The following is an 18,994-nucleotide window of genomic DNA, read 5'->3' on the forward strand; positions in this document are numbered from 1 at the left end:
TGTCCTATGCACGGCGGGTGCTTCGGACGGGTTCTATTTTTCTGGAGAGTGATTCGGCCACGGTGATTAGCTGGATCCGCAGGGACCCGAGTAGTCATGGAGGTGCTCATCCCCAGCTCCGCAATGTTTGGATGATAGTGAGGGAGGATGTTATATTTCAGACTATGCATATATATCGTGAGGCTAATGGGACGGTCGACTGAGTGGCGACATATGTAGCGAGCCACTCAGGAGGCATCCTATGGGTTGGGAAGAGGGAGATACCTGGAGCACTTCAGAACTTTTTGTATTTCGATTTTATTGGATTTATTCATATTCGTGGCGTAGGAAATGTCTGTTTTAGCGTGAAAAAAGAAATCGATAGCGATAGCTCATTGGTTAGACTCTCTACACCATTATACGGTGAAATATGGAAGCAGGCTCCCTGTAACTAGATAAACTCCAATTCAGAAAGGACGTTATATATGGCTTCGGTTGTCACATCCTAATTCGAAAGGGAAAAACTTAGCAGACAGTCCCGGCCACTGCCATCCTGGACCTTGCGAGCACATTGAACATCTCACTCATGGACTTTGAGAGGATTTAGTGGATTAAATAAAGTTAGCTTCCTTCGATAAACATTATTGGAAACCACTTCGTCTTCGTGTCAACTCACAGGGCAAACTCCAAAGCACTGATCCAAAAGACCGGGTTACAGGAACCATGTTTGTTACGAGAGTTCACATTACATTACTCTTCTCTATATCTGTGCAGAGTGATATTGATTACTACCCTTCTCTCATCGCTTGCATGATTATATTATGGAAAACGCCTCGTGTGCCCGTACCTCCCAAAGGTTCCCTCTTTGATCTAAGCTCTTGTTCACCTCGCTGCTGCTTCTATAGTTCTGTCAGCTCCACAGAAGCAATCCATTTCCACTACACTTTTAAAGGTGCTTTCTCAATGCCTTCGACCACCTGGCTCACAATTCAGAAGCAGCTGTTACTGTTCAAAGCCTGGCATTTTCCCAGGGGAAAAGACAGGGGGAGGGAGGTAGGAAGGAACTAAGCTTTTACCTGAAAGCATGATTCAACTCAGGAAGGCAGGTGAAGAAACCAGAGATTCCTCCAGCCCTAAATCAGTAGTCACCTCTATCCTCTCCCCCATGGACCTCAAGACCAGAACATACCTGCAAGCTTCATCCGTTTTCCCATCTAACAAGACGGTAAAGGTCTCACCTTTTCTCTCTTCAGCTTGTTCTAAAGGAACTAGCTAATTGATTCTTTTAAAAAAAAATTTCTCAGGATTCTCTTGAAGGTGACTCGAGCTTTTACTGTGCCAGCAAAGAGAATCCTTTTGCAGACACCTTCTCTGATCCTCTCTGCAAGCTCAACCTTAAGGAGACCTCAGAATTTGTGAAGGCCTTCCCAGTGACTTCCAAGAGCGGCAGTGATTGCAGAGGCTTCCTTGAGGTCTCAGCTCAGAGGAGGAGAGAGGGGGTGAGCTCAGTGGGGCAGAGAAGATTGGAGACTCCTTCCACTCCTGGGAGGCCAGTCTTCAGCTTTAGTCCAGGTTACCTCTCCAGGAAAAGCATTCCTTCCAAGTGGGATGATGCAGAGAAGTGGTTGATCAATAGCTCCTGCCATGAATCGCCTGCCCATGAGTTAAAGCCATCAGAACCATCAAGAGTTTCCAGGCAAAATGATGTCTTTCTGCAGAAAGGTGATGCCTTTTCTGGGAAGGCGAGGCTTAGTGAGGAGAAGGCCCCGAGTGCCCCTGTCTCAAACATTTATGGGACAGTGATGCCTCTGGATCCAAATGTAGCTTTCCATGGAGCCTCATCCGATGTGCTTTTGAAAGGTCGATACCAATAAACTTTGCTTTTCCAACTCTTAGCTTTACTTAATTGCATATATATATATTTTTTCTTTTTGGCCAATGGAGCTCTAAACTTTGTATTTAGTTCTACATGATTTCTTATAAAGAATGGAATCCTTGTTCTTAATTTCCCCCTTTTCCACCTCTCTCATCGCTGACTTTTCATATTCTTCTTTGCTAATGGGATTAATGAAAATGTGCTGCGAATTTTGTACAACTATGTCATCTCACCTCTTTACCATTATTTGCACCATCTTTTCTCATAGAGTTGGTTGTAGGACAAAATGCTGAAAGCTTCTATAGCTATCTCAAGATGTTTGTTTTACTTAAATATTTTTTATTTTTGCTCAGTTGATCCTTTGATCCCCCATGGTTTTTGTAACCTTCTGCAAAATTCCATTGCAGATAAGTTTACGGACAACGTGGAACCGATCTTCCCCAATTTTCGGTACTCGGAGCCCACTAAAGAAAGCTTTCTTTTCTGTGAAACCATGAAGGATGTGGCGACTGAAGTAGTTCCTGAGGTTCGTCGGAGAGATGCTGGAACCGAGATGACTCCTCCAGGTAGCTCGACCACATCGAGATGCCAAACTCCTATTAAGAGCTACTCACCAGCAAGACACAACACTCCAGCTAACAGGTCTGGCCCTCTGGTGCCTTGTGACACCATCATTAGTATCTCTGAGCTCAAGGACTGCCACTTTGCAAAGCTCGAGCTCAGTGCTCAGTATGATTCCATGGTTGCAACTTGGAGCTCGAGAGAAGAGGAGGAAGAGGAGGTGTCAAGGAGCTTAAGGCATTGTGATATAAGTGATGGTAGGAAGAGCATTGCTGAATCCAGAGCTTCGACATGGGAAGAGGAGGAAAAGAACAAGAGCTGCTTCAGGTAGATTGCTGAGACAAAATTCAAAAAAATCAAGTTTTAGAATGCAACATTGTATTCTTCTTGTTTTGAAATCCTATTTTCCTTGCCTGATTCCAGATACCAGAGAGAAGAAGCAAAAATTCAGGCCTGGGTAAACCTTCAGCGTGCTAAAGCAGAAGCAGAGTCTAGAAAGTTGGAGGTAACGTGATGGAAATCTGTCATTCTTTTAATGACTAAATCTCCACTGACTTATATTAGAGTTCTAACAATTTAAAGTTTCCTCCTTGCATAGAGACTATCTTTTGACTTAAAATAATTATTAATGCATAGAGACAAATCTTGTCACGCTCCAAATCTACCACCCGGTTTGACGGACACGGCCGCACATTCCATAGAGTATAGCTCTTCAGGTGGCAGGTTCGGAGCGTGGCAAATCTCATCAACTTCAACATTTTATATTATTTGCTTAGCGACTAAAATACTTTTGAAGTATGCTTAGTGTCACCGAATTATTAGCGACTAATAAGCCAGCGGTTTCTTTACATTTGATCATGGACCTTTCCTCCCAGGATGAAATTTGAATATGGAATTGGACAAAATAGGTGGTGTTCTGTCTATTCTACAAGGACACAAATCTCCATGCCGTTCTATTTGAATAGTGAAAGTACAGGATGGACGGGTCCTCTTCTGTTTGCCGCTGTATTGTTGTAACCCTCCTCCAGTGTCTTTTGGCTGGATGTCTGCCTGTAGCTTTGAATTATTTTTGAGAGCTGGAAACCATGTTGGTTTTTTTATCTTCCTCGAGCCCCTACCTCTCTCTCTATGCTCTCTCCCCTTTTTCTCCTTAGTTTGCTTTTGCCTCCATTTCCCTCCAGCTCGCATGTAGTTATTAAAACTCTCTCCAGTTTCCTTCAGATTAATACTATCCCTTTTATAAAACATTATATTTGAATTGTTGTTCTCCAAAAATCAATGAGGTTTTTTTGGTGATACTAATCCATGGGAAGGGTCTTGGTATGAGAATATCACATATGCTTCTCTGGCAGGACTCAGTCTCCTGTTGCCTTTACTTTCCTTAAGAACAGCATAAACCTCTGCTTCAGATTTCCCCCCCTATCCACTGAAGTCATGTATTGCTTTCTGGATCCAACTACTAGCAAGTCTTGTGCTTTCCTTCCTCCATGGTGTGGCTCAGTGTAGTGTATCAAGCTGGTGAATAAAATCAAATAATATGTCTGTAATGGTAGGCATGTTCATATGACAGATGCCCATGGTAGAATGGAAAGAAAAAAAAAAGAAAAAGATTGTCGACCTCGTTGCGCTAGGAATATGGCAAAGTGATGGTAACCAATCTTGCCTTTTCTTTTATACTGGGTGGTCCACAGACACCAATGATTTCTCATTGATACACTGTACAGTTGGATCCTACGTATCCTGGAGTACTAATTGTTTGTTTATGTCTGCAGGTGAAGATACAGAAGATGAGATCTACTTTGGAAGAGAACCTGATGAAAAGAATGGCAATTGTTCATAGGAGAGCTGAGGCATGGAGAGCAGCAGCCCAGCTGCAGCACTCGCAGCAGTTACAAAGAGCCTCCGGGCAAGCAAAGAAGATGAAGTCACAGCCCAGCTCTCGTTTCTCCTGCCACACCTCCTGTGGCTGTTTTCCCTGCAACAACTCCCTCTAAGGCAAACAGAGCAAACTATTTCTTCTCTCCCAAAAGCCAGGAAGGGGACCCCTTCTTTTCCCCAGCTGTCTCCAGAGCCCAAGAAGGTAGCAAAAGGATCCAAGTCACGACTACTGTTTAGCTTCTTTCTTGTTTTTATTCAATATGTGCTTTTTAAGCCTGATGAGGAAAACAGGATTGATATAAGTTCTAGCAATCACAACCAAAGGTGTTGCTATTTCAACTGGGAACGACATTTCACTGACAAAGAGAGTGGCAAGGGGACATGCTGTGGTAGACCTTATTATTTTGATGAGCTAAATTTCTTTCATTGTGATTGAAATCATTAGGCCAGGCAAGAATGTACAAAATTAGATCCACTTTGGTAGTTTGTACAGTGTGATAAGCAACACAAGGTTGTGTTGTGTGACCAGGCATTTGGTTTCTTCCGGTCAGCAAAGGAAAACGGCTCTAAGCTTCTTTCTGTATCTAATGAAACTAAATTTGCACACAGGGCTTTGTCACGCTTAGGAAGTTTTCAGTTCGCATTGTTCTAGGAAATGTCGGTCTTTAGGTTTTTGGCCATCTAAATTAACAGTACTTGACTTAATAGCTAATAGGATACTAATATATCAGCTGAAATTCTACTCTTTCTTTAGCCATCTTATGCATTATTTTTTTTAACTACTAAACATTATAATGTAATGTTTATCAAGTCTAGGTTTTACTATGTGAGTCGCTATCTCATACCTCAATTAGTATAACATCAGATCGATCTCAGGATGGGATATTTCGGTTCTTTTTCATCATTGCATTTTGGCTGAGATAGACCATTGTTGTAGTTCTCTTGGATGCTGGTTCCCCAAAAAGAATTGAGATAATGGCCTTTAAAATGTTTTAGACTGCATTCGGTAGAGGGGATAACTTTTGGAGTGTTATAGATCTGCTGTACATGGAATAGTCTATTCCATAGAGTAAGTTAACTTTTTATAGCTTTTGGCTAGAGAAATAAGCGGAGGAATAAATGAGTGTATTATTTGAATTTTATCACGAGGACAAAACTGCTATTCCACTCTTTGGGGCGTTTAAAGAGTAGATTGGGATCGTATAACACAAAACGAGAGAGAGAGAGAGAGAGAGAGAGAGAGAGAGAACAGACAGGGATAAAATTGTAATAGGAAAGGATAAATTCCCCCCTATAAATGGGGGTTTATCTGCCAGAGTGGGGAATTATCCCATCCCATCAAACACCTTGAAAGGCCATGGAATAGCCTTATTCAAATAAGGCCAGTTATTTGAATAATTCTATTCCACCAGAATGGCGAAATAGAATTATTCCATGGAATGTGGGAACTTACCTCTGGCATTATATTTTTGCCTCTATCCATATTTTAAACATATGAAAAAAAATGAAAGGATAATATTTTTTTGTGATAAAATTAGAATAATCATGAAAACTGATACACTTATCTATTTATCTACTTATACCTCCAACCAAATATCAAAAAGTAATTTATTCCATGGCATAGACTATCCCGTCTATAGTAAAAGGGATAACATTTGAAAACTAATCCCTCTTAGATTGTATTTGGACGAACCATTTTCTAGATAAGTTTACTACCTACCATTAATACTATCTTGCAAAAAGTGAACGGAGGAAATCAAAGATTGTACACCTCTTAACTCTTAAGTAGCTAACCGAGGAGTATACTTATTCTACATTGGATTGGAACTTACCACCTACCGTCAATGCCAAGTTTGCAAAAAATCAAAGATGATAGGAAAGAAACGTTTAAAAATACTACCCCAGGCACAAGCAGTAGCGAAATAAAGACTGAAGGGTTGTTTATTCCCTGAAATAATTTTAACCTAGTTATCTATCTTTCTATCCTGCTGATTGAATAAATTATTATTATTATTTTTTTTATACAATGTTTAAGTTCGACTGCTAAGCACTGCTGTGACACACAAACCACTGACAATTCTTTTGGAGTGGTGTGGAGCTTTGCATTATAATATATGGTGATTTCAACTCCTTTTTCAAATAATATTATATTACAATTAATTATTTAATTTAATTAAATGGATATTTTTTCTGTCTTTTTGATTGACTGTTATTTTGCTCATCTCTAGTGATTAGACATTTCATCCCCCGTCCTCCATTTTAACTAAAATACTGAAAGGTGGTACTCGGAGTGATCTTCTCTAACATGTTTTTTTTAGTTATATTTATTTTGTAATATATATAAAATATGTATCACCATGTATAAAAAATGTGGACTGTAACTAAAAAATATATTTAATCATATAAAAGGAACAAAATTTAAATTAAGTAGTTATATAAGAATTAATCTTTTAGGACCACCAAGCAAGGGGGTAGTTTTACCAAGCTCTCTCAACTTGTGTGCTCCCTTTGACTGAAGAAACTTGAGGTCTCATTTTTGTATAAATTTATAGTTGTCACGGTTCACAAGGAGAAGCTGGGGAGAGAGAGAGAGAGAGAGTTTATTTAATTAAAATTAAAATTTGAAAGATAGATTTTAGGAGAGGATGGGCAGAGTCCCATATGGGTTGGATTGTTCGGCTGGCCTTTGGCTGCAGGTTGCAGAAGGCTCGGCTGCTGTGCAATTAGTAAATAAACAATAATAATAAAATTATAGAACAGCCACTAAAATTTTCTAAAATTACAGATCTGATTTCTTTTTTCACTTTTTCAATGTTACTATATTTTTATGGAAACATTCAAATCAATTATGTTATTAATTTTATCAGTTAGCTTTTGTTAGCTGTATAAGAGTTGTATTATTAACCATATATGTGGGCTATGATACTATTTGTTGCCCGTTCCCATCATGGAAATAAGCTTCTTTAGCCTGAAAGGCTCTTCTCTTATCCTTTTCCATACATAGGATCAACAACATTTAAAGTGTGGAATAAAGATCGAATTTTTCTCTCTCCGTGTCTCTCTTTTTTCTCCCTCTACGCTTAACAGCTTTAACTAAATGATTAACCATGCATAGAAAACTTTCAATGTCATAAAATACCCTCTAAAACCTTAAAATTCAGTCTAATCTTTCTCCCATGCTCTTTCCTCCCGTCCATCTTAAATAGCATATCATTTTATGCTGGATTTTGCCATATTCTCTATTCAAAAATCAACGTTTCTTTTCTACTCCAACACAAAAATTGGGTAGTTAAAATCTTCTTGATCTTGGTTGTTGGTTTTTATCAGATTTTCACTCTTAGACCTTTCCCCTTTAGAATTTGTTATTGTTAATTCTTCCTTTCTATGTTCACTCTCACATATCTTAAATTTAGTTTCTGCCTTTCTTACATAGAAAATAAACTCAGAATAGTTTTCACATTTCACTTTTATATTATAGAGAAATATGAAAGCAGTGTTTTGTCGCTGAAATTTTCTAAAAGAGAGGTAAGGTTAATTTTCTATTTTTTGATGAACTATATAAGTCTTCTTTTTTTTTTTGCATAACTTTAGTTTAGTATATAACGTACCCAGTTTTCAGATATTTATATTGAATTAATATCTCATAGTACTATTTGAACACTAATTATAAATCATGTCATGAATTTGTTTTTTTCATAGAGTTAGTACAAACTATAACTTCAGACGAGGAAGTACACAAATGAGGTTGGAGAGAATGGAATGTTTGTAAAAATAAACAATATGAAGCACTAGTAGCTTATAGTGCACATTAATGCACATAATGAGAAGTACTATTGGTGCACATGATGGACAACATTAGTGTATATGATAAGACATATACTGTACATATATAGTATATATTTCTAATAAAAATACAAGCAATAAAATGAAGAGTTTAGTACAATTCATGTCTCATTATCCAGTACTGCTTCAAGTTTCTAGTTTATATAAAAATGGCATAACCTTTAGTAAATTACATCTTTGCTTATTTTAGTTATTTATGATATTGAAAACAAAATATAATGAACATCATATATAACTAACAGAAGCAATATAGTTTGCTAAATATTAGATTATTTTCATATAAACTAGAAACTTGAAAAGTAGACTTTGTTTTATTGAATGTATTTTTCACTAATATTATATGCTATGTACACTATGTATGCTTGCAGCTCTTGAAGCTCCCACTTGACATCTTCTTTCCAGGTTCATTGGGTGCCCCCTCCCCATAAACTAGTGAAAATTAATTTTGACTGATTGATGTTTCTCAATTTTTGTATTGATGTTGCTTACTGCATGCACTGAACTTGTTCAATGAATCCACTAATATTGCATGTTGCCAGTAATCCATGTTTTCTTTTTTCAATTATTTCATTCACTCTTACCTCATTAAGCACCTCCTTGCTATAAATTGTAGTATATCATTAAAATATTTGATAATTACTCTACAAACAAAATAAAATTCATAACAACTCTACATGGTTCGTAATTGTTGTTCACATAACATTACTTATATACATGATGCATTTCACATTATATTTATAGTATTGTAATTAACTACACTATAAATTGGCATCATATGAATTATATATAATATTTTGAAAACTCAAATTATATACTAACTAAAATTGATATGCAAAAAATTGAAGTTACATAGTTAACGGAAAAATAAAGAAATACATTTCTCTACAATGTAGCTGCGAGAAGAAGGAAGTGGGAATAAGAAATGTTGGGTTGAGTTCATTTTCTCAGCAAAAAAGATATAAAGAAAATTTGTGATAGTTGAGAGTGAATATAGAGAGGAAGAATTGAGAAAAGGAAAAATTAAAGAGGATGGGGAAGAGGGTTTAAGAGAGAAATCATTTTAGAAGGCAATAACTCAGATATAGAAGATACATTTATTGATTTTTTTATGGTAGACTAGAGAAAGAGGATGACTTTTGATACTGAAGTCCAGTTCTTTAGGAAAAAATGAATTCCTATTTGAGATGGGATAGAAGAGAAGAAGTGGCAGCATTTATACAATGAAGGAGCTTGTGAGGAGACCAGAGAATTGGGTCTAGATTTTTGGAATCTGAAATTTTCTATCAAAATATGCTGATGGAAACTAGCAGCAGTGATCGATTTGGATGTTTTCTTAAAAATATAATGATTATCAAAAAATAATAGAACTGACTTGCAATTTCAGAATAGTATGGTGCCTGCCCTCCATAAAAAACCAAACAAAAAAAATAAAAAAACAAAACAGGACAGAACCTCAGACCAACACATAGATTAAAGTAATCAGTAGGGCAGCATCTATAGGCCTTCTAGGATGGCAAGCCTAGGCTTGGCCTTGGATTGGCCTCTTTGTCCTTTCTTGTCAGTACTTACAGTCTTTCCAACATCTTGTTTTCCGGATCCCGTTAGTTTGCATACATCCAGCTGCCAAATTGCCAGTGCAACAAGCACTGCTCCAAATCTTCCACCTCAGAGACTCAGACTCGATCGGCATCAATAACTTCATCCGTCCGGATGCCAAATGCCACGACGAGGGGACGGGCTGGTCCCCGTTAAATTTGCCTTGTGCCGGGGAGATCTCGAGGACTTTTCTTTGACTCTTTGGGTTTTTTTTCCCCTCCTCTTCTGATGATACGAGGACCTTAGTGTCAAGTTATTGTGCTTGAATTCGAGTTGGTGTCGTTTAATCAAATTAATTAAGGTAATTGCCATTTTTTAGACTTTAGGATATTGCAAGCTTCATACGGATGCGTACAAGCATGCGCATGGATGCTCGTCGAGCATGCATGTGGAAGCATGTACTTGTGTGTGTTTGTGGACATGCATGATGATATATATAATTAGGTATCCAAATTAATCCAATAGGTTTAAGGATATTGGAGGTTGTATATGTGTGTGCACATGCATGCGCGCGCATGCTCGTTGACCATATACATGCATGCATGAATATTTGCATTTCTGTGCGTGTAAGTGCTAATATAACTAATAGTCTATTATATGAATTGTGTGTAAGAGCGAAAATGCATGATAGTATAACTAGTTTCCTCGTGGGCTCCTTATAATCAAACATCATTAAAATCCCCTTCTACTAGAAGTTTAGCATCCTTTTAAGTCTTTAAGGAAAAAATTTAATTAAGTTTATTATAGAAATTGACAAGTTGAGAAATATAGATGCTTTTATATAGTGCTGAGATGTTAGGATAGTAGGTGTTATTGAATATGGTGGAGCAAAAAAAAAAAAAATGTTGAGTGCAGGTTGAGCAAGAGAAGATATAGGAAAGAGAAAAAGGAGAGGTTTGATGGGATCATATCAAGAAAGATGGAGAATGAATAGTGATTGGACTGAGTTAAATTTTTCTAATTGAAATTTTGTCAAAAAGGTCTATTCTTATTTTACTTTTAATTATGAATCTATATATGCTAATAATTGAGAATGCTAATTACTAAATCTTATATCATGGGCAAAAATAAAGTCTGAACGGCCCAACTAATTATGCCTTTCAACATAGGATGAGATGTTGATTATTGTCATTATCATCCTTCCCGTGGTCATCATCGATCGTCATCCAATTGGAGCATGGAGTGGAGTCAGGATCTACAATTTTGAGACATTAAACCCCAAAATGAATTCACAAGCTTTCACATCCATGCAAGGAGTTCTGACAACCACTATTTTTTTTTTTTTGTTTAAACAATAGGAGAAGGGGGAAGAAAGGGACAAGCCCACCTCCGCATAGCAGCCCCCACTGAGCCTCCATTCCGCCAGAAGAATGTTCGATGCGGGCAGAAATGACCGTGTGTTGGGTACTCCGGCCGATTTTTCTCATACCCTTCCCATCTGTGGGCATGGTTCAAATACCTCTCTGGGCTCCGGCACGAACCCTCCATGTGAGTACGTCATACCTGGTACCAACGAGGCTACCAGCGGAAGAAACATCGCTCTCTCCAGGAGGTTGACCGCCTAAGAAAAAGCAGAGGGTGGCTGCCAAGTTGGCTGCTCTCTGTATCTCAATTGCCCTTCTAAACCCCGTATTCGAGTAGGAAGTATCTGGTCTCCATAATTTAATCGACGCCTGTACGTTTCAAACTCAGGACCACTTGGTTGGAAGTAAGGCTCCGTTCCACTGTGCTACCACTTCAGTGGCGACAACTACTGTTTCATCATGCAACTGCAAGAACCATCTTGGATAAATCGAGTTGCACACCCTCCTGATAGCCCAATAGTCATCATTGAAACCTTGCTACTGCAATACTTGCAAAATAATCAGAAGATTTCTTTTTATTAATTTGAACAAAAACGATCAACAATAGATTGAAATCTGTGCAAGGATTTGGTCGCCATTTCTCGCGAAACAGTGTTAGGTTTAGGGCACTCTCAAGATCTGAGGGCTATAGGCTATTTTGGGACAAGTAAGCTAGCTTGATCCGTAAAGGTGTTTCACATCTTACATACTTCCTCTTTATGATCGATCATGGCTTAGATTGATCAGAGATACCTGGATTCTTTTCCATGCCTCAAGTAAGAGGACTTAAGATTTGTTGAGCCATTGATATGAACGAAACAAGAGAGAGAGAGAGAGACAAGAGAGATAGAGAATAAAAGAATTAATCATAACTATAGGGGAGGGATAAATCATCTCAGTTGTTCCAATTACAATTGATTCTGTAATTCGAACCCTATATAAAAGAAGTCGGTCAACTTTTTTGCTTGTAGGCGAGACTTAAGCCGCTTTCTTGATGATAAAAAGATATCCATCACTGATTTCAAAAATCACTCAAACTCTATGCATGGAAAGACCCTTCATTCTATAAGTTTCCTGGCCTCCATGCAAAAATAGGTTGAACCTCCGATCTGTGGGTTCTTCAATTACATCTACATGGATGCAAGTCAAACCTTCACTCTGGACCCCTTGACATCTATGTGGGAGCTGATTGAACTTTCACTCCTCAAGTAGAATTGGAATTATATTTACTGATGGTCGAAAGGCCATTCATTAGCAAGAAAGATTATGGTTCCTAGAATCTTGGGAGGGGATCATCAAGCCAATTGCTCCATAGAATTGTAAGATAGAAGAGACCGATCGATGTCAAGTAGAAGCTATGTAAAATATATTAGTAGAAGAGACAAATTGATCTTTTCTCCTCCATTTATCATGCAAATTGTAAGTTATTTCTAATGATAACTTTCTTTAAGAAGGTTTTTCTTTTTTTTTTTAATCTTGGCAACTCCCTTTTTTTTGGGTAGTTACCAGTGCTTGCTTACATAAACAATTCCTTTTTAGGTGGTTGTTCTTGCAAATTACTGCTCTATATCCCAATAACTTCGTTTAGGAAGTTAATTTCAGTAGCAAGCCATCTGCATATGGCTTCTTCTAAAAGCAATGAATGGCCAAACATTAACCTTCCAAGCATTATTTTACAAATAACTAAACAAATCTTGATCGGCCAAATGTTTTCAACCATTTAACTATAGTTTGATGATGGCCTTTTAATTTTTGGGTGTAAACAAAGGGTGACAAGTTTACCTTAGTTTGAAGATCACCTTATGTTATAAGGCCAATTTGGTCAGATCAGGTTAGGCCAACTCGAGGCTTTTTTTGTACAAGTTCGGGTTAGCTACAAACCAACCCAAGCACCCCTAAGGATCTCCCTCTGTGCTATGAATATATTTCAGATTTCTTTTAATATGGAATGTACACTAGAACTTACATTTGATAGGAATTGTTAACAATGATTAAACAATATGAATTTAAGCTTTGTAGTGGCTTAAATTGGACCATGCTTTCAAGTTAGCCCCATTAATCACCCAATCATAAGCCTCATAGATCACTTGAGTATATAATGAGTAATGACAAACATTCCTATCCCACATTCTAATTTCACTTTTGCTCTCACAAAACTCCAACTTCATTATTTTTTTTTGTTTTTTTGTTATTGTTTTTTTGTCTTACTACTATCCAAAATCTTTGTTTCATCCTAGAAGATTAGTTTGTGACTTTTAACAACCTCTTCCAATCAAATATACATCAGTAATATTCCAAGAACTGGGGCATTGTTTTCACTCATCTTTTTTTTTTTCTTAATCTCATGCATAGTATCTACATGTACATTAAACTTCAAGAAACTAGCAATATCTAACCTAGCAGCATGATCAAATTCAAACTAGCAATTGCTTGAGTTCACGAAACCTACTGTGGGTCCTACACTGAGTTTGTTGGTGTTCTGATCAGATCAAAATATTTTTTTAAAATCAAATTTTCATGTCATTCCAAAAACAATATTTGTATTGAGAATATATATTGATTGTTATTTTGCCACCGTTGTCCATATTTTCTTTTTTTCATTTTGAAGCTACTTGAATGATCTACAAATGACCCAAGCTTGGTTTCTAACGTGGGTCTCATCAAATTCGGCTCGGATTAAGTTCTGCGGCGCAAGCATGCACAATCTTAAGCATCTATAAGGTTGCTAAGTACATGAGAGAAAAGAGGATTTATTAAAAAGCTTCTTTTTACTTGTTCGATCTGTATTGAAAAACAAATTTCAAAAGTTAAAAGAATTTTAACAATTATTGGCAAGATAAATGAAATTTTAAATTTTCTTTTTCTTTCGGTTTTCTTTGATGAATTATTTTTATTAAATTTTTCAATAACCAAATAGAACCTAGCAACACTCAAAGGCTATTAAATTTATCAATCAAAGGCTTTGCTGGCTCTCTGGTTGTAATCACCTATGGACTCTGCAATACTCAAAAGAGAAATAATAAAAAGAAAAATATTTGTTTGGAGTGTTATTTGTAGGATGACATAATCAGGATAGTGGCTAAAGTTGAACGAGTAAAGCATAAAAAGAAGCATTACATGCGTATTGAAGGATGGAAGGAAACCCATCAGAATACTTTCTCATTATAAGACTGAAAATTTTGCAACAAAAGACTGGTTTTATTATTTGCAGCTTAGATTCTTTTTTTTTTCTTTTTGCAGGGTGAGATGTATCTTGCCATCGAACAGGAAACAACCTTATTCCAATCGCGCTATGTAATTAAAAGCTATACAGATTTTTAAGATCATTTGCACAAGTTTGTGAAAGCTAACTTCATCATCAAGACCAACTAATTTTATAGGAAAAAATTGCATAACTTCAGAAAGCTAGTTGTACAAATTTGGATCTTTCGAGACTAGGATTAATCTTCACCTTCCTACTCTATAGCTATGCATTCACATCTCCGTTCCAATATAAAGAGTAAGTAATACCATCGGAGCAAGCACCTGGAAGTAAAATTTTCTGATGCTAGACCAAGCTACAGGTGGATATTTTAGCATGACAAGGATCGAAGATATTCTATCCAACAGCAAGAAAACATCTGTCCCACAAAACATAAAAACAAACTTGAAAAGAGTAGAAGCAACTTTTTTTATTTGATCTAAAACCCTCTTTAGGAACATCACATCTAAATTTCCATGGAGAATTGTTGGAACAAGCCGTTCTGAGGACTAGTAAGTCTGCAATAGTTCAACTGTTCAAGCCTTTCAGTTCTAAACCTAAGGTAGCAACATTGCGGGGTTCTCCGGAGGGCACCCTATAGATTCACAGGAAAAGCTTTATATAGAGATTCTAAACATATGAAACTATCTGGGACATAGAAAGATTGAATACTATTCAAACAAACACAAGAGAAACATACACATTAGATGACCCTTTTGCCACAGGCCATTGTACAACAATGAATGAAGAGCTTGTAATAATATCTCAGACTATAAATCAAGATACAAACAGTCACACAAACTACTTCAGACACTCAGACAGAAGCCTCCACCCTTGGCTCAAAACAGAAGGCAGACATGAACTCCTTGGCCTCGCCATTTGCAAAACACTTGGGCAGCTCTATCCACTCATTGGTCACCACATTGCACACAACATAGCTGCTGAAGTCACCGGAACCGACACATATGAAGATCATATCCCCACTGCCGATGCAGTTTATATCAACCTTTTTGCTGTAGAATTCATGGGACATCGATGGCGGCATTGCTGCAACCTGCCGCCATGACTGGTCTCCCCTTGAGAACTTCCAGACTCTCAAGCTTGCAGTCTCTAGGAACTCTGATAGAACAACCACCAACATCTCCCCCTTGCACTCGACCACATCGATCGAATACTCGAAAAAGATAGGCAGCAATCTTGGGTGTTCCAAAAAGGTCTTCCGAGCAAGATTGCAAGCCACGACAGTCCCTGATTGGCTCAGGAAATAGACAACCTCCTCTCCATTTTCCATGGTCAGAACTGACGAATACTGCTTAGATGGGCTCCTCTGCATGTTGGTGGCCACAACATCTCCAGCTTTGCTAAGAAAATACAGAGTCTCGTCGCCGGCCATATTAGATTCCGAAGAATTCTCAGCTTTCTGAACCAACGGAACCTCGTCTTCCCATATGCCTTTAGCGGAGTCGAAGACTTTGAAAGACAGGTTTGAGAATTCACCTAGAACAAGCACAATTCTATATGAAGCTGGATCTTTTGGAGAGTCCATGGTGATAGCATGGAGAGTTTGGCTTTCACTAGCCTGGCCCCCCGAAGGGAGCTCGCGGCAGGCACCGGTGACCGGATTGCACACAATCAAGTTGCCGGACATGGTGCGGTAACAGACCAGACCACCAGATGATGCAACAGGGATGGGCTTGCAGGTATGGCTTTGTTGGAGGTAAGCTGGATGTCTTAGATTTTTCCAGTTCGCTTCGCTGCTGTCAAAAACAACAGACTGCTCTAGATCTTGACCCACCATGAGAAACCATGGGTCTCTGAACGGTATCTGGGAGCAGGCAAGCTGAAATGTTGCAGAGGTTGCAACAGAATTCCATCTCCTGCATACCGAACGAAGGCGAAAGAAGCTCGATGGAGGAAGACAGGAAAGGACCCTCTCGAGTAGGTCTTGATTCAGCTCATCTAAGGAGAAGGCAGAGCCCAAATGAGCACCATCTGGAGCCTTTCTCTTCCTGGTTTTCCCTGTAAACGCACTCATGTTGAGCTCCATCTTTTAGAAGTTGCGGCCAGAGATCTGCAGAGGAACAAGGGAGCCAATAATTCATTAGTTCTTTACAACCACTAGCAAAAATATCGAACAAATTTGAGATTAAAGAGATAAGAAAGAACATTAAATTGATCTGATATTTAGTGTTGGGACAGAGAGAGCATCTGCTCTCAGGTGAAGCAAGTCCAAACCAAATTGAATAAAATCTAGTAGATTCTGCTAATTATGGGTCACAGTTGAAAGAACATAAAGCCGACGACACCTTCGCCAGAAGCCAAAGCAGCAGATTAAATTCCCAAGAGCAAGAAGAACAACTAAGTATCGAAGAACATTTAATCTACAGTCTAGGCTACCTACAAACAACAACACTTAGAAGATATCTACAAGGAACACAGAACAAGAGCTTCGAAATAGTTTCAGCGAATACGGAAACGAGTACCAGAAAAGCAAGTATTTTTCCCTTGACTTCTTAAACCTTCCACAGAGAAACCTCAAAGAGTATCATGAGAAGTCACTGCTCTAACGAAATTAACAAATTTGTGCTCGAATATGGAGAAGAAGAACGCAAAAAGCCCATGCTTTTCAAGCCCCTAACCTTGTTTTCTTTGCACAAATCTCGACACAACAATCTAAAAAAGAGGTTATCAAGCCATCCAAAATCACATTTTTAAGCTATAAACCTAGACATGCTACTCCATGCTTGCATACGGAATTGAGGTAGATCATCAAAAAATGCTGACCTTCAATTCCTAAGAAGCCTTTTCTGTTGAAAGAAAGAAACCCTAGAAATGGCCATCAAAATTCCAGATCCTTTAAGCAGCACATAAGACCATCAAAAGGACCTTTCCCTAAAGACCAATATTCCCACCCACCATTCTTACAGTAAAAGAGGGGCGAAAATTGCATATTTAATACCTAGCAACAGAGGAACAACCAAGCCCCATGCCGCCAAAATATCCAAGATCACTCTCTTAAGATAAAAATCCCAGAGCCCATTACCCAGAAAAAAACGCCCATGAGTATCCGAGAAGTGTCAAAACAAACGATATAAAGGGAAAAAATCCCATCTTTTTCACATCCAGGAGGGGCTCAAAAATCACGCCTTTCCCAGCTCCACCCCCCAGTTTAAACTAGCACACACCTAAACACCAAACAAAACCATGCCCTGAACCACCAAAACCACAAAACCCACCACCAGATGCAAGCAGTCACACCAAAAACACTTCTTTGGATCATCACAGCAAGCGTTTGCACAAGGAGAAACAAAGAAACAAGCAATGGCGAAGGACCCAAGAATGCACCTCCTGTGATGGGCGTCCAAGGGCAAAGGAGAACCGATAAAGAGAAGAGATGGGCTATCCCCTCCCTCCTTTTGTAATGGCGAGAGAGAGAGAGAGAGAGGGAGGAAACTTCGTGAGGAGCTCTTTTTGTTTGCGTTGACAGTGAGGAGTGGGGGCTGTGTGTGCGTGCTGGGGGAGGAAAAGCTAAATAGAAGAGCCGAAACCCAAAGCTGCAGCTCTCGGAGGAGAGAGAGGAAGAGGTAGAGAGATAGAGAGGGGGGGGGGGGGGGGGGGGGGGGGGGGGGGGGGGGTCTCCGTTTAGGCCTTTGGGCCCGGGCAGAGAAGTGCATGTGACCGGCCGCTGACACTGACCAGCCAAGGGTATCCAAACGTAAACTAATCTCTCTTTCAAAAATAATAGTTTTTTGTTTGTTTACTCTTTTGTTCTTTTCATAACTTTTTTATAATTAGTTTATAGTATAGTATTCTCTCCTTCGCAATTTTTAAATCACATGGGAGCAAGAATGCTTTATTAAGTTTATTTTCTCCAAAACATTATGATGGGTTATTTTATATAAACATTTTTTTTACGATGGACAACATAGATGCAGTGCGCAATTATATAGGCTGTTCAAATAAAATTTCTGAAATGATAAGCCGTATAGGACACAACCCAATCTGCAGCATCGTTCGTCTTCCAATAAATATGCGTGACTTGATGGGAGCCGCATTTTTTGAATACTCTGTGAATGTTGTGAAGCAGTCGGTGACCGTCGACTGAGCACCAGGCCTTTATCCACTCAAATGGGTTATTTTGTTGAATTGTTATCTTTTTTAAGTAAAATACCTCTCTTGCTTAGACTAATGACCTAATCTCCTGTTTTCATCGGCACATGTTTGAACCCTTTTTTTTTAGCTGTGACTTCCTGGAGCAATCTATTGAAAGGAAAATTATCAAAGAGGAACATTATTTCAAAAACAAAATAACCATCACCACCACTACCTGACAATATAAGTTCTTCAATTATTCGTTAACGATGATAAATAAATAAATAAGTTGGTAATTATTCACCAGGGTTTTAACTGGAACATGAATTATTTGATGGTTGATGCTTAAGTATCAAATTATTCTACTACCAAAGAGTTATTTATCGTGAATACCTGTCCACAGTTATCTTCATAAATTCAATTTTTTTTGCTGTTTTCTTCGCATGCAGCACTTGTGCACACCGACCTCCTTGAAAATGTTTATGATCACTGCACTCTTTCCCTGCATATCAAAGTGGTTGTATCTTTGCGAGTAGTTGAGTGTGAGAAAATTGTTATGCATCTAAGGTGTTTAAAATTGAGCTT

The 18,994-nt window shown here is 38.3% G+C and overlaps 1 protein-coding gene and 1 pseudogene across 5 annotated transcripts; one reads left to right on the forward strand and one right to left on the reverse strand.

The window, feature by feature from the left end:
* The first annotated feature begins 948 nt into the window (after positions 1-948).
* On the forward strand, positions 949-5,526 carry LOC103702583 (uncharacterized). The gene is made up of 5 exons (XM_008785077.6): positions 949-1,204; positions 1,284-1,839; positions 2,263-2,743; positions 2,840-2,921; positions 4,189-5,526. Exons 1-5 carry the CDS (start codon positions 1,064-1,066, stop codon positions 4,408-4,410), a joined length of 1,482 nt encoding a protein of 493 aa, XP_008783299.4. The 5' UTR covers positions 949-1,063; the 3' UTR covers positions 4,411-5,526.
* Positions 5,527-14,966: 9,440 nt separating this feature from the next.
* On the reverse strand, positions 14,967-17,882 carry LOC103702567 (F-box only protein 13 pseudogene; annotated as a pseudogene). 4 transcript variants are annotated; one of them, XR_015967511.2, is made up of 2 exons: positions 17,663-17,882; positions 14,967-16,388 (listed from the first exon to the last, which is right to left on the reverse strand). The product of XR_015967511.2 is annotated as an F-box only protein 13 pseudogene, transcript variant X1 (transcript). The 4 variants fall into 4 exon arrangements; XR_015967513.2 differs by lacking the exon at positions 17,663-17,882 and adding an exon at positions 17,277-17,483; XR_015967512.2 differs by lacking the exon at positions 17,663-17,882 and adding an exon at positions 17,102-17,240.
* Between the last annotated feature and the right edge of the window lie 1,112 nt (positions 17,883-18,994).

The sequence above is a fragment of the Phoenix dactylifera genome, chromosome 7, assembly GCF_051530095.1.
Source record: "Phoenix dactylifera cultivar Ajwa chromosome 7, Ajwa_hap1_PhDact_Kaust_v1.1, whole genome shotgun sequence".
Classification (NCBI taxonomy): domain Eukaryota; kingdom Viridiplantae; phylum Streptophyta; class Magnoliopsida; order Arecales; family Arecaceae; genus Phoenix; species Phoenix dactylifera.